Source organism: Lineus longissimus, chromosome 4, assembly GCF_910592395.1.
Source record: "Lineus longissimus chromosome 4, tnLinLong1.2, whole genome shotgun sequence".
Lineage (NCBI taxonomy): Eukaryota > Metazoa > Nemertea > Pilidiophora > Heteronemertea > Lineidae > Lineus > Lineus longissimus.
The window spans coordinates 3,668,513-3,694,939 of NC_088311.1; the positions used below are offsets into that span (position 1 = coordinate 3,668,513).

Consider the following 26,427-nt stretch of genomic DNA (forward strand, 5'->3'; position numbering starts at 1 on the left):
GAGCCTTTTGGGCTGCTGGTTTTATCCTGGTACCTTTCAGAGAGTTGGGAGATAGCTGGGGGTGGGGTCATCTGAGATTTGACGTGGAATTTTTTCTCGTCCTTGAATAGTTCTTAAGTCTGCTTCGCCAAGGGCAATGGCGTTTTAAAGAACCTTGGAATCAAATGAATTGCAAATGAACTAGGATACAGGTTTTCATCTCTACATTGTAGCAAACTTTATTATGACTTCCTTTCAACGATACATGCATCTATAAAGACATACTTGCATTATGATCATTGCGATGTGACAGTATAGGAGGGCTTAGGAAATCAGCTTGAAACAGAACAAGTTCCTTAAAATCAACAATATAAGAAATCATAAATAACAAAATAATCTCTCTTGTAGGACGGAAGAATATGAATCTAATATCATCAAAAATAAACACCTTTGAAATGAAAGACAACACTGTCCAAGTACAATACATGTACATGTACATTGTACACTATTATATTGCTGCTAGATTACACATGATAATGAAGACACTTTATACATCATACACCAACTCATATCGTCATAATGTACATTTCTTTACAGTCAAATTTGAAATACTATGAATCGTATTTAAGCAGAAGGGTCAGGTATAAGGTCTATTACCTGAACTCTGTATGATCAAATGCATCTACATGTACTATTTAACACTTCTACTTATCTACACACATGTATGTTGTGTCTCGATCACACCACATGAATGAATCTTGTGTGTATAAAAATTCTGTTTACATTATGTTTTTCAACAGCCTAAAGACACAATTTGCCGAATGACAAAGTAACTTTAGGAAATGAACCTCATTTGGACAGCATACAATGTACTAAAACTACAGGATTATGTTCACGAAGATTGCAGAAAACTCTATAGACTATATTATTGCTTTCACCCTTAAAATAGTCAAATCACACCCCAATCTGCTTATTTTTTACCCACAGAGGGAATTTTGATTTCACTGTAAGTAGTTCAAAGCCCATAGTACACCCGTAATCATGTGCTCACATGCTCCGATGACTTCATGAAAAAACTAAATTATGCAGGTTTCATAATGTTTTTAGCCATGGATACACAAATGAAACTTTAAAACTGACTCTGGCTTTGATGATTTGTAAAACATTCATGCTACATGTGAAAACACACCATATTACGGTATTTCTTCACCACATTCTCCACCAGCATTGTGGTTAACAGTACAATATTCAATACCAAGAATCCTTGAGGTAAAGAGTTGTACTAATCATAAGTATTGCGATGTCATGGAAATCTTAAAGATTTAAGGAAGAAATATAAAATTGTCTCGAAACTACACATCTAAACACTAAAATATTGAATCCACAGTAACTCCAACAAGAACAGCAGTATATAAGTTGTTGTTGCTTCAGTTAGTGAGGAAATAAATGGTACATATGCATAATATTGCTTAGATATCTTATTATACAAAGAGATTCTGGAAAGGTTGCACACACAATTGAGGTAATCATTCTACATGTAGTTGTAAACAAATTGCTTTAAAAAACATAAAACAGCTTAACCCACTCTCAGTCAGCGTACATCATCAATGGTTGTGGATGACAACTTGGTCCTGAACTAGAAAAAGGTCATTCTGGCAAAGTTTTCTTCATTTTGGCATCCCTCTGACATTGAAGGGCAGAACTGGAGTAATACATTGCACTAAATCTATATGATACACAGATGGCAGAAGACAGTAATGAAATGAAGTCTTTATCCTCGAAACTTTTGCTTGGGTGTCACAATATGGCCATCAGATTTCTCCTCACGTTTTCCCTTCTTCATATAACTTGAACACAAGCTGAAATTGACAAATGGTAGTTTTTATGGGTGGTAATGATTTCAAGTTTAGGCCCTAAACACATTTCCAATGAACAGTGCACTTTGCAATAAAACTTTATGCATGCACCTATATACAGTTCATATTGGAACCGTTATTATTATCTGAAAGTTTTCAAAAAAAACACAACACAGAATTTAAAGAGACTTAATATTACATACATTTCTGAACTTTTCCGAGAGAGTAGCCACAAACTCATTGGGCGACTTTCCCTCGGGGACCATGGTGTTCATCTCGATGCCTTGGATCTCTTCACTGTACTTGGGGAAGATGGATACCGGGATGTATTCGGTGTTGAGCTCAAGCTGTAGAGGAGAGTATGGAGTAGTATGAATTGGTTAGCCAGTTACATGTAGGATTCAGACTACCTTCTTTCAGGTGCCTGGCATTGAGTTTATAGGAGTTTGGAAGTGAAATGTGTCTCCTCTGTCAAATCTCTGGCTTGCCCTTTTACTCAGGGTAACACTGTGATGACACATTTTACATCATGCTAGACCATGCCAAGATTCAGTTTCAGAAAGCCCAAACATCATACATGTGTCTATAGTATACTCACTATATCATCTTCCTTCATGGCAGTGAGCTCCTCATCTCTTCGCCCATCACAAAGGCGGACAAAGACCGAAGCACCAACTATTGGCTTGATCTATGAGGAAAGAAAATACCTGGTGATGTACAGAAAACCTCAACACAACTGAACAGCTTTCATTTTCTGTCATTTTACCAAAGATGTACCTGAATTTCGTGACTAGAAAACTTATTTCATACATTGGGAGCTGATGTATAGCAAAGCCTTTGACTATTATGACAAGTATCCCTCTCATAGCAAGAATAAAGATAGCAAACTAACATTTTCCCATGGAGGTGTTCAAAACCATTATGTGACATACCTTCCCAGCTTTGGCGTTTTTCTCAATCCAATCCAGACAGGGCATGGTCGCTAACTCCTTCAGCATGGCAGCAGTTGGTTGTCCCTGGTATAGGGGGAGCTGGTACACGTTCGTGTTGATGTAGATGTCACTGAATACCGCCACAGGTGTCCATGCCTGCAGAAAATCACAAAAAACAATGATATGAAATACTATTCAATCCTCAACAAAAGCAAAAAGAGTTTAAACTAGTTTCTATGCATGCCCCATATGTGAAGAAGACAAGAATGATTTCAGTCAAGGTGGTGTAACTTGGCACAGGATGACCTATCAAATTTGTCGGAAAAACTTTACCTGTTCCATGAGTCCATACTTATAGTTGTCCTTGGTAACGGTGACAACGATCTCTTGAAGGTGAATGATGAAGGTCATGTAGCGCTGATATGTCCTATTCACATAATGCTGCAATAGAAACAAAAGGTAAGATCACATGACTTTAGGTAATGTAAGATCACATTTCATTGTGTACAATTGCATCTCGCGCTAAGAGTTTATTTTCAATCTTCTGAAACTTACCCTGAAACCATCCTTCCAAGCAGGTGCCTTGTTCGTACTGTACAGATCGAGTTTATCAGTGAACTCCAATTTGTCAAAGGCAGCATTAGGTCGGCCCTTGTAGAAAGCACCAGGAGGATTCAAACAGATGTGGCCGTGAGTGAATTTACTCCATGGCAAGTTCAAGGCACTGTCCAAGGAAATCTGAAGAAAGAACAGTTGAGTTGACTATTAACAATGATAGTAATTATGAAATGGTATTAAATAGGAATTAAAGTCGTAATTTTTCAACTTGAAACCTTACGGTTATGTTAATTTCAATTGAATTTAATCAAAATAATGAGAAATACAAACCTTCATGCCATGTTTAGGGACATATTTTGTCACATATGTCATGTCGAGCTCCTCAGGTCTTGTGTCCATCAACCTATTGAGTTGGTTCTGAAATTATAAAGAAACCTTGAAAGGGCAGTTTGGTCCAGTTGTTTCAGTGTCAGACGAAGAAAAGGCACGTAACTGGGCATGCCATTAATAGGGATTGATCAAAAAGGTAAGTTTCTCATTGAAGTGGTGTGCAACAAACGAACAAAAGAGCCAACTCAGAAGATGATTACGACAACTCTACCTACCCTGATATATTCCTCTATCTTCTTGTCCGAGTTAAACTTCTTTCCAGACTGTTGTTCCACCTCATAAGGAATTTTGATCTGCGGGCGTTTAAGCTGCGAGTGGAATATTTTGGTTTCTCCTGGTGTTGGCTGACACTTGAGAGAGTAGTAGATCCTGTCCACATACCGCGGCATGGGCTGCATCAGGCCAAGCTGGACCCAATCGCGCTGTGGGACTTTATCAGCCTAAAAGTACATGATGAGTCAACGTGTTAATTACATGTATACATGATGATTCTTATGAAATGAGCGAGTTAAACATGTTGTAGTTAGTTCAATGCTGACAATGAGTAAAATGCTGAAGTGTTCTGGAGCAAATTTATAAGAAAACAATGGGTAAATAGGCCTAACCAAGAAAAAAGAATTTCAGATATTTTGCTTAAAACAGGTACAGATAGCTAATAGTATTCATATATAACCTGTCTAAAATCTGTATTTATTTTGCCAACAACTTACCAACAGGGGTTTGTCATCAGCCCCAACAGGAGCCTTGACTAATCGTACCAAGACTGAAGCACATGGAATAGTGCGGATTGCAGAGTTTCTCAAGGTGGAGTCGGTCAAGGGCTCAGTGCCTGTCGGACCATAATGATACAGTCGTAGCTGGTGGGCACCTTCATTTAATGAGATCTGAAAATGAATGTGATACATCAATGCATAACGATCTTTGAGTAACTCAGTCGTTTCTCGCTGGCCAGCAGGTTTGATGAAAATACCAAGGCCAAAATTCCTACATTATACCAAATGAATTTCCCAATATTGTTTTACCATGACTGATTCTGGCTTCTGAACAGTACCGATTTCAATTTAGTACCTGATGAAGCCTTTGATAAGGCTCTTTACAAACCACTGAGACAATTTACCTGCTGTCCACCGTCATCGATTTGAGGTTGTCTTTCCGTGCCCGTCTCCACAAAAATATTCAAGGTCGCATAGCCGGCGATGGTCAGCTTGTTGCTAAACCTGTCAATGGTGTAGATCTGGAAATGGAAACACGAATATTTCACGAACAATCGTGACATTTAGATCTGTCGCCAAAAATTGGCCCAAAAAGCTTAGAGTTGTAATGACCATAGTGGGAAAACCCTATTGTGGAACTACTTTTCATGTTAATCAGTTGTATCTTGTGGGTAAAATGATGTTGCATGTTCTTTCTCAAGGAATACAGTCAACTGATGGCATCCTTGGCAAACATGGCATCGGAATTTGGTTAAAAAGTCAAATCAAAATATGTATGCTTACCTTCAGAAGTAGAGTTGAAGTTGGAGGCATGCTGGGCTGGCGGAATTCTTGTCGATATTCAAACTTTGGATTAAAGACAGTCGAATCAGCCAATACACATGCTGATATATCCTGACCAATCATGTCGAACGTCCGACTAAGAACACGTCCCGCAACCTAGAGAAAAGAAGCATCATTTAGTCGATCCAACGGCCCCAATTGGTGTACATGATGTGGCATGAAACACAATTGAACCCTCAAAATAGTAAACAGAGCGTACTAGCAGACGTAAAGACTGGTAACATACTCACTCTTGTAATGGTTGTAGAATCTGGTAGAAACCTACAGGTATCAATGTAAAGGTCAAAGCCATCGACAGGGCGGAAGTTATCGGTTGGTGGTCGTCTCCTCTGATGTGAGATCCAGACATTCTGGAAAGTTATAACGAGTGACATTTTATTTCATTCACTATTTACAGGCGTGTGGCAAATGGGTTTTTCAGAGGAAGAGTAACCAACGAAAAGGCAAAGGGAGTCAAATCTTATCAAAAGAAATGTGAACTTTTGTCTTCTGAGCCACTTTGTTCTTAGATGCTGTTACAATCTGTAAATCATCTGCCTGAACCCCTTGGGATGCGCAATTCTTTAGGGAGAAACCTGAGAAAAGAAGCTTTATAACTAGAAGTTTAACTGTTTAGAAACAAGTAAAGATCTACCTCTGGTAATCCTACTTCATCGTCATCGTCGGAGGCCTCACTGGGTGTTAGGGAACCAGGCCGCGGTGAATCCAGGAAAATGTTAAGCCGGAGCGTCGCCTTTCCATATCGAACCCACTCCTTTGGAGCCCAGTGTTCCTCGACAGGGATACGGTCAACGTCCGGTACTGGTGGCAGGTAGAGCTGGATGCTGTGGGTACCAAGTGGTGCCAGGAAGTTCCCGACGACAGCATCTTTCTTAAGTTTCATTGGTCTGACTGGAAAGTAATGCAGTATTACATGAGAGATGCGCCATGCCAAAGAGCACCTTTGATGAAATGTAATCACTCATTGGAGAGTACTTTTAGACCAACACAGTGCAGTATCGTTGCGATATTATCAAGATATCATTTCACTATTTTGTTGTTTAAAAGACCTGAACCAAAACAGAAATCTCCTTACCATTGGCCTTAGGTAGCAGGATGGGTATCGCTCCCCAAGCAACCATTGTTTCCTCCTCCTCCAGGCGCACCTCAGCTTGTTCTAACTCGTCTTCATTATTATCGACTCTTATTTGGCGCCTCAGGTAAAATCGTACAATGAGAATGATGGGTGATTTGACTTGGATGCGTTCGAATATGGCTTCTTGTTGTCCAAAGACGTGATATCCAAATTTGAAATTTGTTCTAACGGCAGTAGTGCTACAAGTTATAGGGCTAGTTTCTGATTGTGCAACCTGTAAGAAGAAATACCGGCAATACAGAAAAATTAAACAGATTGTAAGATTTGAAGCACAGATCTGTTGATTGCTGGCGCTGATTAAGATAATTCAATAATAGACAGGGGTAAGACAACACAGAACTCAGAAAATTGTTGTGTCTATTCCGTATTCAGCAGTGTTTATAATGAAATATGTGCTAAACTCACCTTTCCAGAATTCGTATAATAAGCAGTTAATCTAATTTTCCCCTCCCCTCCCTCTGCGTGTTTGACTCTAATAACCTGAAAACCCAGCGTCGGGTCCCCCGTACTGGTCAAATCCATAAGATTTCTGCAAAGAGAAAATGGAAAGTTGTGAGTATTTTCTGCTGAAAAGACAAATGAATGATGAAATCCATCGATCTTGGTGTTCCCCTTTCCAGTGTTGCCCTACTTTAGGTGTTCAACTCGTTGTGTTCCACTCATCCAGGGGTTCCTCTTATTCAGCATGACCTGTACCTTTAAACAGCAATCCGATCTTCTGATTAATGAAAGCCTTGAACAGCAAACATCTACACCTTGTTATCACGCAAGGTCTCCTGGGAAGTACAACATTAAACTCTTGCCATATTCCTTTTTTAGCATTTGAAATTGATTTCCAGCAGTCTGTCTCAAGGTTCAAAGCTGGTAGCAGATCATGTCTGAGCGCTTAGCTGCAAGCAGGAATGTCTGCTAATGTATTCACTACAAAGTCAAAAAATCTGAACTATTCACCATCATCATCTACTGAAAAAGTCTGGTATTAATATCAACAAGTGCAAAAAGGAAAAGAAAACATCCCAGTGCTGATTATTGATAGTATATTATTGATAACACACACACCGCCACCATAAAGATATTGTATAGTTTGCAGCAAGACACACTCTATTTCTGCCTGTTTTCTTTGGACTTTCCAACTTTATACCTAATACAGTCCAGAGGAAACAAATAGATATTGGGCATGACTCTTGCACCATGAAGACACATAGTTCAATCAACACAGCTCAATGTTAAGAACAAGCATCTGGAAAAAATAGACAACAATTTTTTTAATCCAGTGACTCGGCACTCGTACCCCAACACCATACAGATTTACCTCAGGAAAATCCACTTAGGGACATCTTGATGTGACATTCTGCTTCTGAGATAAATGTTCAGTGTCAACCATTACTAAAAAGGGCTAGAATTTGTGACACAACAAAGAAGGAAGTCAGATACTCCAAGGGAACCTTTTAAGAAATGCAGTGAAGTCGCAGAGAAGTCTAAGTGAGACGGCTCTTGCACTTAATTTATCTGAATTCATGTCAAAGTTTGTGTATTGTGCTTCTAGAGACAACTTGATACTAATGTTGTCACCAATGTGAACTTCTTCTTCTCTCACCATGCAGGAAGTGTAGTTAGCGTTACTTACAAAGCGACTTGAGGAATATTGGTTACCTTCCCGCCTTGATTATAGTAGTAATATCGGTCTGTTAGACCAGGGGACACTTGCAGCTACAACACAAGAAACTAGACAGTCAGCGAATCAAGCGGGGAATGCATATTGCCAGGGTCAGCCCTATCTGCGGCACCTGAATATGGGAGAATAATCCACTTGAGTACAGAATAACCCTGACAACCTAAAAAGCTTAAGAGAATTAGAATTATCATTTGATTTAGCGTGATATTAGGTGTAGTGATGTTAGTAATGGATTAACTGGTTATTTTCATTGCACCCTGAAGAAATTACATGCAAAGTAGCATCAAGTTCTTGATATCCTTTGATCAAAACTTTTGAAGGTTTTTCATAACCAATTTTTCAATGATTGTCATGAAATAATGTCGATAGATGCAAAATTGTAAGATATTGAAAGATATCTCATCTAAGTTTTGTAGTAATAAAGTCAGGTGTGAACAAGCATAAGTAGTTAGTAAGACTGACTCAAAATTCAGTGATTAGAACTGTAAGAATAAAGGTCAGATTAGGATAATCAGTGGACTATTGTCAAGCAGCAGCTGCTAAAAAGCTTGTTAGCGAAAGCAATCCTCATCCCCCTTGTACAAGTGGCTTCATCCAAATGATAACTGGACCGTCAAAGAACGGACTAGACCATTTCATGAACAAAGGGGTAGAGGATAGGGGAGGCCGGTGATGGGCCCTCCTCTCCACCTAAATGAAATGGCCTACCTTGTGTGAAACATTGGTGACTTTTGTCGTGAGGTGTGGTCCCGCGTTGATTGTGGGGGCGTGGTGGATGGGGGAGGAGGGATGTTGCCACGAGAGGGGGATATGGGGGGTTGAATAGCCTGGAAAAGAGAGCAGAGAGCCATGTCAGAGCAGGATTAAAGGAAGCGTGCATGCATCTATTACAAACATGGCACATCTCAAAATATCAATAATTTTCTGAGAGAAATTTGACTCAGTGTAGTTATCAACACAAGTTTGAAGGAACTTCAAAAGTAAAAGAAATACATCAACCTTTTCATCTTATTTTGAACAATGGTGATTTTAAATAAACTCTATTCTTGAGAACACGAGAACAGACTTTACAACGGTGAGCACTTAAAAACCATATCTCAACAAAATTCAATAATTTGTTTCAAAAATTTATCAAGAGCAAGATAAAAGAATATGACAAAGAAAACAATAGAAGTTATTTCTCAGTGCCAGGATTGCTGTCTATTTCGTGCGAACTACAAGCAATATTGGTACAATTCACATTTTGAATCCATAGCCAGGACCCAATGCAACTAACTAAATTCTACATAGGCGTAGCCAGACTGGGCCGGGGAAGGGTTCTGGGAAAAGACCCCCTGGTGATCCAGGCTAAGCCTATGAACTATGCCTGGAATGAAAACTAAAGGTGATGATAAGGGCATGCAGGATATCTACAGGAATACTGACAGCTCGGGGGAAAACTGGTCAGCTGGTTAGGGGGAAGCCTGGGATGGCATGGCGCAAAGTTTCATGCAGGGAAAGGGGTTGACCAATATGGTCTAGTCATGTAAGTCGAAGCTGCCAGAACTGAGTCGGTAAGTTTCATGATCGAGGCGGACCCTCCCCCCCCACACAAGCATGCCTTGATCAAACATGTAACTTGATTTAAACAGAAGCACAACTTATTCTCCAAAACCATGAATGTTTAAGTGAAAATAATTCAATAACATCTAAAATAAAGAACTGAACTTGAATCATATTAGCATTTTTCCGTGTTACCTCTTGTCCTATAGATCTGACACTAGCCAAGGCAGAGGTAGGCATTCGTGAAAGGGAAGAGACGGGACTATATGGTGGGGGTATGACCACAGCTGAAGCTGTTGCAGTCGAAACTGTTGAACTGAGAGCCTCCAGAGATTTTATGGAATGACCAATAGGCCGGTAAGGATCTCGGACATGATGGACTTTATCGGACTGAAAAAGAGGCAAGCAGGGATAGATAGAGGCTGCAGTGATGTCCTTCAACTGAGTTTCCCAAGCAGGCTGCGTATTGGTTGTTGGTGTTTCCTTAGAGAGAGATTGTTTCTTGCTGTGATAGACAACCAATTGCTGGCCAACCAAATCGAAACTTCAATTTTGGCAAGCAACTAAACAGTACATATATACATGCAACTACACATATATGTAAGTGCAACGAAGACAAAAATCTATTCATTAAATCAAAGTACCACTCAACCACTACTTCGAAGAAGCAAGGAAACCTACATGAATTACAAAATTACTGGATATATAGCAAGGATCATCTCTACAAGATTACTCAGTGCATTATTTCTGAATAGGACATTATACATTGCGTCGAGCGTCGGGAAACTCTAAGTGTCCTCCCTCTGGCGGGCTAAGGGGTGTTCCTGGTTGGTCTGCCATGTTTGTAGGTTGCTGAGACTGTGGGTCTCCCTGTCCCAATTGCCTCATTTGTCGGACAGGGTATACAAGGAAATCTTGCAAGTCGAACTGTAACAGCAGTATCATAAGGTGAAAATTGAAAATATGTCAACAACCCACAGCGTGTCCTTATGAATTTATCCCACAAAAGGATGTGACCAGCCACCTCATTCAGCAACACAATCCTAGAGGCAGCTTTTTCATCAGGTGGTATTCACAGCATAGCGGATCACTTTAAAACAGCATAAGGAGTCAGCAGATGTCGGCGGAAGAAATAGAAGTATACAATATACAGGCTTTTAGCCCAAAGGAAGGGAAACGCATTTAAAGGCTAGATGTAAACTGTAAAGAAAATGAAACCTGGCGCTTGCCCAAAGCATTCAGGATATGTAGTGCTGCTTTGGTGGATACATGCTTTACGCTAAAATCAGTAAGTAACTTGTAAATTTTATAAGGTATTTCAGAAGGGTGTATAGACGAACAGGTTAAAACAGAAACATGCATGCGAAAAGTTTTTATCTGATGAATAAGCAGTGATGATGTGAGGTGGAAAAACATACCACCTCAAGATGATACAGTTCATGAACACTCCATATCAACAGTTACAAACAACAACATATTTCTGTGCCCTCGAACTGACACCAAATCAATGCCCTTGAACTGATCCCAACAACATTCAAATGGTATTCTTTGGTCAAGCCTAGAGTTCATTGGACCGAGATTTGCAGCGTTCCAAAAAGAACGCCTCTGAACATTGTTGGGTTCAGGCAATAATAGTCTAATCCTCTATTTTAGAATGTAAAACTAATTCCTCTTGAATTATCTTTGATCAAATATTTTTAGTCTTTTACCTGTGGTGGATACTTGTAGTTATTGGCGTTGAATGGTGAGATCGTTGCTCGAGACTGGGAATCAGAATCACGGAAGTTGACAAGACGGAGATACAACTCGACTTGGTTGTACTGCAAGAGAAATGGAGAGCATATCACTCACCTTGAACAGACGACATCTATTATTCACATTTTCTCAAACTTTTTGATGCGGTTGTGAAAAACAGTTGAAGAAAATATGGTTATATTGAACATCTGGGCAATATTTCTTCAAAAACATATTGCCTTGTAGTAGTTCCGCAGACAACACAGCACGGCATATAAGCCAGCCAAGATAGTCGTCACGAGATTTTTCTACCGATGCCCTCCAACACTGAACACACTATATCACATTATTTCTTCAAAATGCTCACCTGTGGAATTGCATTGACATCCATAGAACTCAACTCAGCCCGTATGGGTGACATCTTCATCGGGACCCTCCACCTCCCACTGTTGACACGACCCTGGTCGTCGAATATGTCTAGTTTGTTCCATGCCCGGGACATCAGTCGTGAGTCGTTACCCTCGGCGATCTGCATTTCAATCAGTAGTGACATATCTAGTTGAGCAGGACATCTGAAACAACAGAAATGGTTCATTGATAAACATTTCGACAAAAGCTCACCATGGGGACCAAAACCTTTATAAGCTTGAACCATGTGATGGGCATTCGGTAAATCAGCACGTTTCTCTTCTTCTGTAACATGGTCAGGGTACTGGTCCATGACAGGTATCCAATACAAGAGTTAGATCACAATCAAACATCCACTATGTCATACATCAGTCCATCCCTCATTTTAAACGGTTCACATGACTTACTTTGGCACAGGTTGTTTGGCTCCGATGATCGCAGTGTTCATCCCCTGGTAATAGCCACCACCTTTATGTGGCTCGGCATGGGTGGTTGGCAGAATGGCAGGCTCACCCATTTCCTGGGATTCGTTGTAAAGGCTGACAATGATTCGTAAAGAAGCAACGTGGGGATCGAGGCCAAGTACGAAATCGTGGAAGATGACAAAACCATAACTGAAATGAAGAATAAGTTAATTGTACTCATTAGCTCTAACCGTGCTTCCAAAAACAAAAGACAAACACAAGATAGTTTATTGGTCATCGCGACATCATTCAGCGGGCAGGCTCAACCCCTGGGCAATTCCTAAATGCCCGATGTATGAGTGGTAGCCTATTAAAGCATCAGATTGACCCCATGGAGGCTGTGAGCAAGTTTTCCCTGATGCAATCAAACCCAGAGTTGGATGGAGGCCTCGTGTGGGAGATCCACCGAGATCCATCCGTCATGTTCTGGCATCCTCCCATCACGTTCCTGCACACTTCCTCTCAAAGTCCCCAACAGATTTTCATTCATCCTCATGATGGCACGTCATCTCTTACCAAAACATTCACCACCATTGCTTATGAGCCGGGGACACTTACTGAGGGTCATATGGCGAGGATGGAAGGGGGTCCATGTCATACTGATTCATTCTGCTCTGCTTCTGCATTTGGCGTAGGTAGGGATCATCTGCACCGGCTATCCGAGGTGGACCGGGCTAAAAGACACATTTTATTTGAATCTTTGACAAAAGGAAACACACAGTAGCAGTAAAAGATCCAACAACAGAAGAAGGCCATGCAATGGTCACACATTGACATCAACCACCAACAAAACACTTGCCTCGGCAAGCTAGTTGGCCTTCCCGTCATCCTATTCAAGTTGCCCACATTTACTTCTTGTTTTCAGAAAATGACTTCATAAGCAAATATTTGCATTACCATTACTCTGCAACAGTACTCAATTATGGGCATACGCCACTGGACACAAAATCTGGAAATTTTTCACGATTTTCTGCTGATCTCGGCACTCATTCAAAGCGCCCAAATCATAAGTAATTAGCAAACTAATAACTTACAGCAAACTAAACTTTCTATTTGATGCTAGCTATTAGAGTGCTGTCATAAACTACAATGAATGAAGAAAAGAGGCAAGCAAGTAAAAAGCATTAACCTTTCTTAAATGCTGTGGTATAGTTGGCAGGTTACTCATAGAGAAGCTATCTACAGGCACATTGAAACTATTCTGAAAGGAAAGACAGAAGTTAAGAATACGTCTATCTAAAGGCTGTGACCTACGACTGGCGATGCCACTTGCAAAGACGTAGACAAAGCTTCAGACACCACACATTGTAGCAAACCATACACATTGCAGTAAACATCCTTACATCCTCAAATGTAGTGTATATGACTTCTGTTGGAGAGCTATACGGGTTCGAACTGTTCAAACCATTCAAGAAGGAGGTCCTGAACATATTCCACTGTTTTGAAAAGGCAAATATCAGTACTTTTAAAATTTACGGATCAGCTAGAGGATTTGGCATATGTATGCCAAATCATCTAGCAGATGACTATAATGTGTTGATGGATATGTCAATGGATGACAGTGCCACTTATCACTAATTAATCTAGCAGGGCCAATGCCATGACAGACACTACAAGCTTGAGTATTCATTAAAGATAAAAGACATAATGCTTGGAATTGAAAGAAAGAAAAGTTTAGACTAAGAGACCCTGGAAAAACAATGAAATGAAGCAAAGTGCATTTGTCAGGTGTGAATATGGGTCAAGTTGCAGATAAGCTAGCTGTGACAAGACAAAACTTCAGGCCTGTGAAAATATGTTATGTTTATAGTCAATTTAAGGTCGGTGCAGAGGTGCCAGGTCAGACTCATCAGGGACCAATGAAAATAAGAAAACGTGAAGTGTTTCTAAACAGAGTATCAGCATCCCAACAGGGGAATGTGCTTGGTAAGAGTGCCACTATATACTTGACTACAGGAGAGGGGCTACAGTGTACTTACTGGCCCCGGGGGTGGCCCTTGTTGGCCTTGTTGGCCTTGGGGGTCTGTTCCCTCCTTTGCCATCTGCAATAGCTGGGTGAGATAGGATAGTTGTCTTCAGGTGAAGATAGGGGGACAGTCACAAGGTAAGAAACAGATTCAACAAGGGTGAGAGAACATTTGTGCTGTAAGTGTCATGTCAAGTGGAATTAGAAACAGTGGAAATGTCTTGAGTTATGTAATGCTGAGTGGTGGAGTAAACCAGTGTGGAAGGGTGTCCACAGTAGGCACACTGAGTGTAGTGGTGGTGATTGTCTCTGGTGGTTTCTTAGTGTCAATTTCCAATTATGTGTTTCATTGGTTAACCATGCGTAGCGGGAAGTTTTCTCGTTATGTGTTAAAGGGGCCAGCAATTATCCCACAGGAACCACTGGCATCAATGCATTATATGTTGGTTTTTACTCACAAATGGGTGCGGTAACTGCACAGGTACTCGATTGTTCCCTTGCTAGAGATTGAGATAAAAGAATTCAAGCCAGCTGAAAGAATCTTTTCATAATATCACAGTAGATACTTTCGATAATTGATACTACAGCACTCATTTTAGATTGAGTCACCAACTCTCATCAAGTTAAACAAATCTGAAAAATCGGTGAATAAATACTGATCCTGACATTTTTAAGTGAGGTATCAGTGTTCTGCAGTGTATCTATAAAGTTTGTTTTGTGCTGGCATGCAGTCCCTTCGATGACATGTTTTGAGGATCTCTGATGATATATGTCATGAATCAAAGTGAAATGCGAGATGAAATGGTTGCAACAGATCTGTCAGATGTTGTGCATAACAGAAGGTGATGAATTATTCAAAATGAAGGAAGAACCCCACAAGAAATTGTGTAAGTTTGTGCAAACGTTTGCACTGTATAAATGAAAATAAGAGTAAAGCTCACAACCATGCAATTAATGAAAAGTGGTGTCATCAGACCTGTACACCGCACCTTAACAATCCCAGTGACCTACCTGCGCCAGACTGTATGACTGTTGCTGATGATCCAAGTCTAACTCCTTCTTATATTTCTCTAACTGCATCTGGTGTTTGGTGAGTTCCATCTCCTGGTGGAGCTGCTGCATCTTCTGCAGATGCTCCATCTGCATCTTCTTCATCTCTCGCTGAAATTTATCTGCAAATATATGTCATCACTTTAATCATAAAGTCTACACCAGCAGCACCAAGACCTCAATTCCATTCTGATACATGTTTTTCTGATTGGCACCATGATGACTGCCATGTTTTGTTGCTCTCTGCTTGGACTTACTCTGTTCGTGAAGTGAATTCTTTCCCAACATTGATCTGCCAAAACATACCTCTACATAAGACCCCTATGCTCATCACCTTGGGCAATCTCCTTAAAATTGACGACATTTAATTGTGCTTTGAATGCAAAACTGATTCCCAATTGACGCCTAACTGTAGTGGTAAAAGCATTCATGCTGCCTTTACTTCAAGGAGGAATACTCCCTGGAGAAAATCACCTCCAAGTGCAGAGCAAACACTGAAGAAGAATAAGTTTCACCTTCTTCTGAGTTGCCCTTTTCTTTTTCACGGTACGTGGGGCGTGCTGTATTCTTCTCTTGCATCAGTAAGAGCTCCCTCTGCAGACGCTGGTTCTCGATCTCAAATGCTATCAACTGGTCAGAGAGTGTGTTGTACCTCGTGCGATCTGGAATGTTATGGCAGTGGTATAAACCCACAGAAGATAGATTCATGAGTTAAAATATGATTTTAACTCCAGTTTTTCAAACTTCAAATCAAAAAATAAAATTTCCATCAAGTATTTAGCTAAAATGACAAACACCTTTGGGAAAAAAACCGTTGTAAGAAAACTTTTTCGAATTTCAGAGAAAATTTCAGCAAATTCCTCAGCAGCCAAACTGGCAAAGCTTGCAATTATTTAACAATAGCATCTATGAAGCTGCTGAAGGCATGATTTACAGACTTTATCAATTCTATCGCATATCAGAGGTAAGAAATCAATAAGAAGGCCTTTAATGGAGATTTTAAAACAAATTTAGCAAAAAAAGCACTGCATTTCAATCTATTTACTCTTCAAAGCAAATAGAATACAAAGTTTGGTTAAAATTTGTTAACTTGGTCCTGGCAAAGCTCGTGATAAGAGACATGTCAGTTTTTACTTTTCAATATGAATTATGTCACTTCGTCACTGAAAGTTCTGACTTCGACAAAATTGAAGAATCAACAGCAGATCACCTGTGGAGACATGTCTTCCATCGAAATCTCAACCAGGACCAAAACAAGCAAAACAATGTGAATCAAAATGTGTCGATCTACCTGGCGCTGGTGGCGAGTTTGATTTAGCTGCACCTACAGGCAGAAGACAATTAGCACGCCATCTCACACAAGAGAATTTTAAACTTAAAGTTAATAAGATAGGAAGGAATACCTATCCCTTTGACATGTTTGAGAAGATATATTAAAAGTACCCCAAAAATGAAATCCATTGAAACTTGGGACAGAAACCTTTCCGATGTGTCCCGTTTCCATAAATCATACATTCCCAAATCCTCAAAATTGGTACCTTCATTAATGTGCCACTTGGCAGAAGAATTGTTAATAAAGCATACACATATCACATGGACCAGTAATAAGAACATATGGTGAGTGCAGTGAAATCACTCCTTATGCTTTGGGTTATACATCTCAAGCCCAAAGATCAACTGTAGTTCTTTTTGTACTGACTCAAATCAGCGAGTATCATTCAACACCTTATTAAGTAGCATTTATTTGATTGACTTACTTCGCCTCGGACGACTCTCCGGTTTATTTTTGTTCTGCTCAGCCAGTTCCGCTTCTCTCAACATCTGCGCCATCTGGGCGAGTACGATAGGATCATTGCCCCCCCTCTGCAGGTACGCTTGTCGTATAGACCTAGAAAGGAGCAGTGATAAGGTATGCAGTTACCACCAATCGTTTTATTGGTCAGGTATTAGAATATTACAACAATCTATTATATCAATGATAAGCTACTTCCTTTGACTTTGCTCCTGAGCATTCTCTTGCAGTTTCGAGTTTCCAACAAACCCTCCCTCCCAATAGAGCCACTCAGAGAACTTACGCTATTTCTGCTACAAGTGTATTTCCTGAGAGAAGATGGAAATCTGGCACAACAACTTCCCTGGAAGAATAAAGTAAGACTAATCTTATCAGCACATAAGGTTATTTTTGACAGCAAAATCCCTGATATTAATGACAAATTTGTCAGGGATTCTGCAATTGAGTCAAAAGGTAATCAACCGCACAATCCTGCCCATGTACGAGTTATTCTCTATGATTTTAAATTCTTCCAAACTTTCTGAAATATTTTTCCAACGGTCCACAAAAGGGTAGTGCTGATTAGAAAGATCATTCTGATTATCATCATATTCCTTCAGTTCTCCTAGAATTTTCTCACTGAAATGAACGGCCATAAATTATTGATATATTTTGAAGATTCAGAAGTCAACACATTCTCAGAGCAGTGTGATGGTATGGGACTGGATAACAGGCATGCAAGGTGTAGGCTGAGGGTATAGGAATAGGATAGGATGTAGGTGAGGGATGAAATCAGTCATCCCTACCAGAAACGTGTTTATGTAGCCATATTGACTTTATCCACTGAGGGTTTACATCTCTCAGATTTCTTGGCAGGGCAACTGATGTGATACATTTTGGTAGCATGTGGAGGAGAGTGAAACATTAGGGAGGTGCAGTATGCAGAATAAGGCAGATAATCAATTTCACACAAGAAATTTAATCAAATGTGTGAGGAGAGCGAGAGGGAACAGAAGAGTCACAAGGTTCTAAAATACTTTAGGAAATCACATGTGCTCCAGAGAAGCAAGGGAGGGAATATATAATAAAGGATAGCTCTAATTCTCTCACCTATTTGTGGATTTAGGTTCCTTATCTCTGGAAGGTTGGAAACAGATTTCGAGTTGAAAGGTTTGGATGAAATGAAAATGGGAGTCTAACAGGAACTTATACTAATTTGATGGATTGGATTGAGGATTTCTACAGAAGAGTCCATCTTCTTCTTCAGTGTTTGCTCCGCACTTTGAGAGTATTCCTCTTGCATCCTAGACCTTCCTGTCACCTACTATCACCTCAAACCTCAGGCAGAGGTGGAAGTTGTGATGTACTTAGAAACAACATGCAATCTCAGAGGGTCCCATCTGATGCTGTTTTGAAGCTATATACAACAGGAGTGAGAATCACCTTCAATGCTCCAATGATGTAATATTTCACGGAGCGCTCTTGACCGAATCAGTCAACTACCTAAACATAACCTAAACGTGAGAGCATGTCCCACGATTCATACCTGTGTGATAATACTTGTATTTGTTTCTTAAGATCCTCCAATGACTTCTGGTTCTTTTCTTCCTGATGGCGTAAATCCTCTAGGAGTTTTGCCGTTGCTAGTGCCGGAGGCCCGGTTGTGTAATCTTGATTGGATAGTTCTCGCAACCGACGTCGTATGTCTGAAAGCACAATAAATCAAAGTCAACATGTTTTCTTCTTTAGCAACTGCTTGAAAAGCCAAGTCTTCAAGAGGATGAACAAGGCCGAATCTGGAAAAGGTGCCTCGAGTGCAGCGCATGTCTCATACAAACCTTCTTTCTGCCTTTCCAGTTCCTCGTTCCTGTTCTTTATCGTGGCGACCTGTCGGCCATGATCCTCTGCCATGTTCATGATGTCCCGTCGATGTTCATTCTCCCAGTTTGGGTTATACCGCGGTTCCAGATCATCCTGGGAGAAGAGACAGACATGTGAAATACTGGCGATAATGCTATCGTATACATCAATTTGGAGCATTTGTCCCAAACCAAATTCCCATTTCTACTCTAGTTTCATCTGATCAAATCGGTGCTGCAGTGACTTCCCTCGAACCTATTTGTTCTCAATTACAAGTCACTACCTTGGTACTGTCTTGGCATTAGACAACCGAAATTGCATTAAGGATATTCCATAAACATCAATGTGTTTAACAATCTTAACAATGCTAGGATTGGGTTTGACCCCCTCCGCTGGTCCTGATATGGAATACTGTTTTACCTAAAAAGACAATCCTAACAAACACAAAATCATGATGTGAGATAATAATATATAAATTAAAAGGGAAAGATTAAAAGGAATGCAGAAACTTAGAGACTACCATACTTAATAAAAATCTACCCCCAAAGGGCTTGATTAGGTCTTATAATGTAAGAATATCGAGTTAGAAGGACCTCAGAGGAATAGGAAGGGATTGAGTGGAGGACGACTACTCTAAGAGGGATTCTCCAGGGGAACTACAGGTGTGTGACTGCATTAGCTAGACTTTTACATTTAATATAGCAAAAGGAAAGGTCATGCCTTACAGGATTTGGAAGAGGAACGCAATTTTAACATGGGACTGACATTGGTATATTAATAGTGGGTGGTATTACCAAGTTTACAAGGATAGACCTCATAATGTGTAAAAGAGAGTATTTTAGTTTTGATGAATAGACTGACAACAGAAATCAAACATAAAATGTGATTAATATAAATGTTAGCAAGCCAGGGAAAGAATGAGTATCAGTGCAGATCTATCCTCTCTCACTTACGTCTGTTGGCAGTTTTATACTCATGCTAGAATTAGTGTTCCTTGACCGCGGAGGGCGATAACTTTCTGGTAATTGTACTTTACGATTAGTGGGCTGAAAGAAAGATACTAAAATGCTAGATGGGTGTCTGTAGCATAAAGATTGACCAGATGCCATCCAACCTTAGGAATTGTCCTCCAAGCTGCTCCTTGGGTTCAACGATTTACAAACTAGATCAAAAGCCATGCACAAAGCTTCTAAACTGAACCTGCAATCATGAACCACCACCTACCAGGGTTGTGACATTGCTCAGAGCAAAAAAGCTGAAACGTTTTTCTGATGTGAAAATGTTGTCGTCATGCAGAACTGTATGCAAAAATATGCCTCTAAAATGCTTGTTTGAGTACCAAGTTTAAAATTTTCCAGTTCTATAGAGAGGCTTAAGACATAGACATTTCCATTTCTGCTGTCAGAAAGAAATATAGAAATTCCTCCCAAAAGAAATGTCACATCCCTGCCTAACAGAAAAGTGTACCTGAAATCAAAGCTGCAATCAAAAAGATAAGTATAAAGCCTTTTTTTTGTTTTTGGTAAACTAGATGTAATGCTATACATATAAATGTGCTCTTCATGCAGCTTCTATCAGACCCCAGTGTGATCTTTTCCTAAGAACTTCTATCAGCAATACTTTTTCAACATACCTCGTCACGCACAGTATTGACCGGAGGTTTCCTCCGATTTAATTCATCAAGCTCCCGTAATAACATGCTTTCCTCCAGATGGCGTATGCGTCTATCCGCTGCACGAGATTTTTTCAGATTTTCGAGTTCCTCCACCTTTTAAAAACGTTTCGATTAGCACTTATAAAGCCAATATCGAGTTCAGTTGGATATTTTCTAGACATTTTTAAACAAACACCACAGAGAGTGATCAGCACACTTAAAGGTGTCTTTATCTTTCAATGTTTTTGCGAAGCTATTAGTCATGCTTAATTATGATCTTTCCATCATAAGGAAGGTGATGAAATTAAATGATTACATAGCATAAATGTCCTTCTGACATCTGAAATGTATGATCAATTCCGAATGTTACACGAATCAGTTTTAACTTAAGCCCAGTCTTGGTAACTTAAGTTCAGATCAAGAGATAAAAGTTATAAGAGATATTAAATGGACTATGCTGTGTTTTATACTTATATCAACCTCGGTTTAGCCAACAAGTAAAATTCATGTAAAGGAGAAAATTGAGAGGAACAGAAGATAACAAATTGAAAATAGCCTGTTACATGTAAAATACAACAAGCCAAACATAGCAGATAACACGTTCAAACCAATGTAAGAAACTTTAACTCAAATTTTAACTCCAGCAAGATTCAAAAACTGTGTATTTTAATTTGATTGTTAGTGCACATACCTTTATTTTACACGTTAGATACATTTTAGGCTGTCAAAATAATCAATCTGTTATGTTTCTTTAAACTAAAATAGACACTTCTCCCAAAACCAAGATTGATAAATTTCCTCATCGATTCATGTTCCCTCATCCTCAATCAAACACATCCACACTTTAGCCAAACATGCATAATCAGACACAGCTCGATGGACCCACATTGACAGTTGGTGTTAAAGGATGAAGTCAACATCACAGGACCTCCTCCATGCATCAAAACCCCAACCATGATGAAAAAAAACAAACAACAATCACCACACAGAATTACAGAAGTATTTTGGGGACCACAGCACCTCTGAAACTCTTCATGAAACTATCTTAAAAGCAAATTCTCCAGGTCTTAATAATACGCAGATATATTTGCGATCTTAGCATTTTTCACCAAACTTGCCAAATCCTACAAGTTCGATTTCATGGAAAACTGCATTTTGACCAATCAAAAATTCAGACTCTTGAGTGGTCAGTGTAGCCTAAACCAGGCTTTTAAACCAGAACAGTTGGCTTTTAAATGACAGTGCTGTGGACCTTTAGAGGGATTGGTGTAAGTCATAGTGAGCAAGCACACGTAATAACACAATAATCACGCCATACCCGGGAGGTTCGTATCACACTGGGCTCAGTGCTCCAGGAGGAAGTGGAGGAATGCAAGCTTTGCTGCAATGAAACATGAGGGTTGAGTTGAGTTAATAGCCATGCTGACATGAAACCCTCACGACAGTTAGTGATTTCCTCAAAACTGAATAAGAATTCGGTACATTTTCATAATTGCCGCGATTGTGAGATGCATGAGTTCTACCACCAGATCATTACGCGTTGTAACTGGCTCAGCTTACCCCCATCAGAGCTGCCCATCACATGTATTTCTGTATGGCAGGTGCTTGCTCAAACTGATGTCAGATGCTTCATCAAGAAATTGGCATCAGAACGACATCTAAACTTAGATTCGAACCAACTTGAGTCTTACACCATGCAGCGATGTATGTACGTTTCACCATGCACTTTCCGCACCTAAACACACAGTCAACACCGAACACCTTACCTCAAAGTTCAATTTCAAAGCCTCTTCCTCGGCCGCCTCGACATCCCAGGGGTCACGCCTCCGAGGATGACGGACATGTGTGCACAGAAGACTACATTCATAGCAATAAGGTCCAGTGAAACCTCCAAAGACCGTGCGATACTTGTGGCGGCACAGGAGGGTGCACGGCCCACAGGCGGGGCCGAGAATTTCTACTGCAGGTATCTCCCTACCCGGCATAGTTATATCTGATTATTTCAGCAGACAGAGCCAAGATTGTAGAACAAGTCACCAACGAATCCGAAGGAGGAAAGTTCCATTCTGCTCATACACTCTAAAAAATACACTTTTAACAGGCTTATCTTGTTGAACGCAAAGCTCTTAGACTCGATTTCTGATCGCATTATTATTATCAATATCAGGTTGTCAATGTAAATACATTTTCTAAGGCCTCTCAAATAGGTGAAATGTGTATAATATAAAGCCTTAGGCTGAATTCAAAGGAGATCTGAACTGACTTAATTCATATCGTCACGAAGACTAGTCAACTCGTTATTTATGTAGTAGGTTGAATGTTATCAATTGATCCGTGTCCACAGAGGAATATTGAAGGCAGGCTTGACTGTCAGTGTCGAGAATGAGAGGCGTGATGCCAGGACAAATAAACATGACTTTGATGTCCATACCGACATGTGTGAGGTGGAGTTGTCGGTTTCATAAGGGGAGTGAGGGTCCTGAGATAATGCCGGGCCAGCACTTAACCAACTAAACCGAGTTCCTTTGTGTGACGTATCAGAAAATGAAGATGTAATGTGTAACTTTCTCAAGTACTGTTTCATAGAATGGTTTACTAACTTGCAAGAGGCTCAACTTCTCTTGAGTATTAGATAAACAAGTCAGAAAAGAGTCACTGGCAATCCACACTGCATCACACAGGTTATCACTGACAATGTCATTCTTGCAATCCACTTGTTTTAAAAAGCTATCTAATGAGAAATTTCTACATGTTGTATCGCTGCAACCTGGGACATACAATAGATACATCGAGCTAAGATGATATGCCGATCTTGATTGGATAAGTAGCTGCCGACTAAGCGAAATAGCAAACAAACGTCATTTTCTCATGGCTAAATTGCAGATGATAGTGACTGATGTCTCCTTAGCGACGCGCTTTATACAATGAAATGGGAAAACGAAAGTTGAAACATTCACATGCACATCAGACGCATTCATCGAATCATGAAACAAACAGAAGGAAAATATTTGCAAAATTTTTGATAAAAAGTAATGTTCCATTTTTTTTCAAGCAGAATTTGCATTTACCACAACCAATTTACACTTAGTCTCCATACTCATAATATTTGCTTTTGCTAGAATTTCTGCAGTTTTTTTTCCAGTTTATTGAACTATTTTATCGATTTTTATATCAAAAGAATACGGACACTGATTTGCTATGCTACATCTCGTGTATAAAATGTAAAGTCGACTTACATAAACCCCTGACAAATAGCCTGAAAGGTAATCATTATTTCCACCTCCTTGTCCAATTTTAGCCATTTTTAAGTTTCAAAGTTCACAAAAAGTAAGAAATTCCAATTATACTCCAAAACAGAACACATTGTGAAAGTAAATCACATGGTATTATGGTGTTTGTTGTCATCTCCAAGCATCATGGACAGCCATGAAAAAACCTCTTTGGAAACTCCTATTTCAAATACACTGTAATGAACATTCCATCACTTATGAGTCTATGTACATGACTCTAACTCATATCAGATCAAACAACATTCTTCAAGTCATATCGAATGACAAGCCATCAATGATTCCTTAATGACGTTTACTACAATTGAACAACCCCCCTCCTGACATACCTGATTGATGCTCTTTGCTTTCCAAGGCAAGGCAAAAGAGCCAACTTCAAGTTAATAGAGTGTTACATGAAGTTTACTTGTGAATCATCAAGACATTCAATCTAATAATCTTCGTCGACGAAGAATGGAAAATCTAAACATTCTTCAATCTGATAATCAAAGCCCTTTTGCTTTGCAATCAGGTGACAAATTTTCAAAACCGCCGGGCTGAACGATAAAGTGAACAGCCCCATAAATGATTGATATTCCCCTCAACTCTCGATATCAAATCGTCACTTAACAGTTAACTTCACAAACAGAGAGAGTGAGGACAAAGTCACTGTCAGGTGTATTCAGGTGCAGATAAAGGAATTCAAAGACATCTACATGCATGACTTGAATTCTCAATAAACCAGTGACCCAGGTAAATTATCACTCACTGTCACTGTCCAATGGTCATGCCATCGATGGAACCAATGTACTATTCTCATATTCACTGAGCTAGATAACTGAATAAGGATGGCTACAACAATACAAGTTCATAAACTGACACTCCAAAAGAGGGCAATACCTGATGGATGTATCACATCCTCATCTCACTTTTTTATGAGGGAAGTCAAGGCCCTTTTAACTACAGCTGTGTCATAATTTTCTTTTCAAACCGCTTCCAAATTCCACCAATGTTGGTTCAACGAATTGCAAGACTAAGTCTAAAGTTGGGGTTATCACTCTGATATCAACTGTGGTCGACATGACAGGAGCACATCTGACTTCACACATTTGACTTCATCTGAACAGTGAACCTCACGAGTCTAATTAAACTTTGAATTTGACCATGATTTGACTGTACCGTGTACTCTACTAGTCGAACCTGTTTTCACAGGAAACTATTGTCTATTGATGACTGAATATAGATAATTTTTCATACATACCGGTGAGAATCCCCTGTCACTATTGTAGTTATCGGGAGTGAATCCACGATTACTTGGCTGTATGGCCAATACGTTTGGATCACCAAGACTCCCTCCTATACAGAATTTCTCCTTGTGCTTGGTCAACTGGGCACCAGTTTTGAATGTCATGTTACAGTCCTCACAAATTAGTGTACTAGCCATGGTTGATGCCTTGTCCGAGTGTTAATACAAGTCTGTGATGAATATGACAAGTCTCGGACCTTAAGACATTAGTTAACTGGTTAATTAGCAATAACTTCTTCCACAAGTACTGTAACTGATGGTCTGTTTCATGGTGTCAAATGGTGTCTTCTCTGAAAAAATGAGAAATGAGAATATTTTAGTCAAAAAGTCAGTGGCAGAATTTACTAGCTGGGTTTTTGGTTCTGACAGTTTTCTTTGTATGTATGACTTTCCGTCGGCCACTGCCTAATTAGGCCTAAGCCTATGCTTAGTGTTGCTCTACTGTAGGCCTACAGTAGACCTGGCACGAGCCCCCTAGCCCGGCAGGTGCTTTATCTGGTATAGCATATGCTTTTGCCTCATCTGTTTTCGAGGGATCAGAGGTTGTCGTCCTCCAGTTGCAGCTGCATCTTCCGCACTTCTGGACTCTGTAGGCCTACTCATTGTACTGGTACTATACTATATAGTTCAGACTGATGCCGATGATGGAGAGAACAGGCTGATCACTGCCAGATCAGGCTCTGAGGCTGCGGGCAGGGGCCCTGGGCCTGGGCAGGGCAGCGCTCATCATCTCATCACAGACATCATTCAGCCAGCCACAAGACATGACATGACAGTGACACTGAAAGCATGTGTGATCATGTATAAAGTATCAGTATGTGTGGATGTACATTGTTCGTTCAATCATGTGTTATTGATAGGCCTACTGGTTAGTATAGGGCCTACTTAAACTACTTAAGAGCCACAATAAAAGTTCGATTTATACAAGTTTGGGCTATCTTACCACTATAATAACTATTTCATTATATCCCAAATAACCACACATATCATTTATTACTAATGACACCTAAAACTCACGAACAGATGCCTCAAAATCAGGAGTTTTATGTTCTATAAATTTAGAATGCCATATTCAATTGTGATGCGCAGACCAATGCGCAGTGCACAAAGCGCCCTTTCACCATGGAGATGACCTACAGGTGTTTAATGCATTCTCCAAGCGTGGTCAATGGTGATCATCGTTTTCAACGAGGACTCGACCTACTGTGGCAGAGGGACTATGCGACAATTTCAGCGGGTGCATGTAAATTGGACATTTGGCCGGCGCCCGGGAGATTGGTATTTATGGCGGGAAATTTAAAAACTAGTGAGGAAGCTACACAGTG

At 40.0% G+C, this 26,427-nt stretch overlaps 1 protein-coding gene across 13 annotated transcripts; it reads right to left on the reverse strand.

Moving 5' to 3' along the window:
* Positions 1-188: 188 nt before the first annotated feature.
* On the reverse strand, positions 189-26,189 carry LOC135487166 (uncharacterized). Of its 13 annotated transcripts, none has more exons than XM_064770623.1 (34): positions 26,120-26,189; positions 25,058-25,392; positions 20,510-20,644; positions 19,830-19,922; positions 18,855-18,990; positions 18,563-18,722; positions 18,127-18,153; positions 17,321-17,380; positions 17,003-17,133; positions 16,537-16,569; positions 15,761-15,907; positions 15,207-15,367; positions 14,209-14,280; positions 12,788-12,903; positions 12,173-12,379; positions 11,725-11,929; positions 11,333-11,443; positions 10,389-10,550; positions 8,790-8,908; positions 6,812-6,935; positions 6,347-6,620; positions 5,906-6,162; positions 5,502-5,621; positions 5,212-5,367; positions 4,833-4,949; positions 4,426-4,599; positions 3,931-4,155; positions 3,656-3,742; positions 3,323-3,505; positions 3,101-3,208; positions 2,768-2,923; positions 2,434-2,523; positions 2,039-2,182; positions 189-1,838 (listed from the first exon to the last, which is right to left on the reverse strand). In XM_064770623.1, exons 2-34 carry the CDS (start codon positions 25,238-25,240, stop codon positions 1,803-1,805), a joined length of 4,509 nt encoding a protein of 1,502 aa, XP_064626693.1. In that variant the 5' UTR covers positions 25,241-25,392; positions 26,120-26,189; the 3' UTR covers positions 189-1,802. The 13 variants fall into 13 exon arrangements, with proteins under 13 accessions (XP_064626693.1, XP_064626692.1, XP_064626691.1 ...); XM_064770622.1 differs by lacking the exon at positions 14,209-14,280 and adding an exon at positions 13,359-13,430 and having other exon boundaries at positions 26,046-26,185; XM_064770621.1 differs by having other exon boundaries at positions 26,046-26,185.
* Between the last annotated feature and the right edge of the window lie 238 nt (positions 26,190-26,427).

Coding starts and splice junctions, on each gene's coding strand:
- LOC135487166 (XM_064770623.1), bottom strand. CDS start 25,240: ATGGCTAGTACACTAATTTGTGAGGACTGTAACATGACATTCAAAACT. Junction 10,551..11,332: donor ACTACAAGTATCCACCACAG/GTAAAAGACTAA, acceptor CTGCTGTTACAG/TTCGACTTGCAAGATTTCCT. Junction 3,209..3,322: donor CTTGGAAGGATGGTTTCAGG/GTAAGTTTCAGA, acceptor TTTCTATTGCAG/CATTATGTGAATAGGACATA.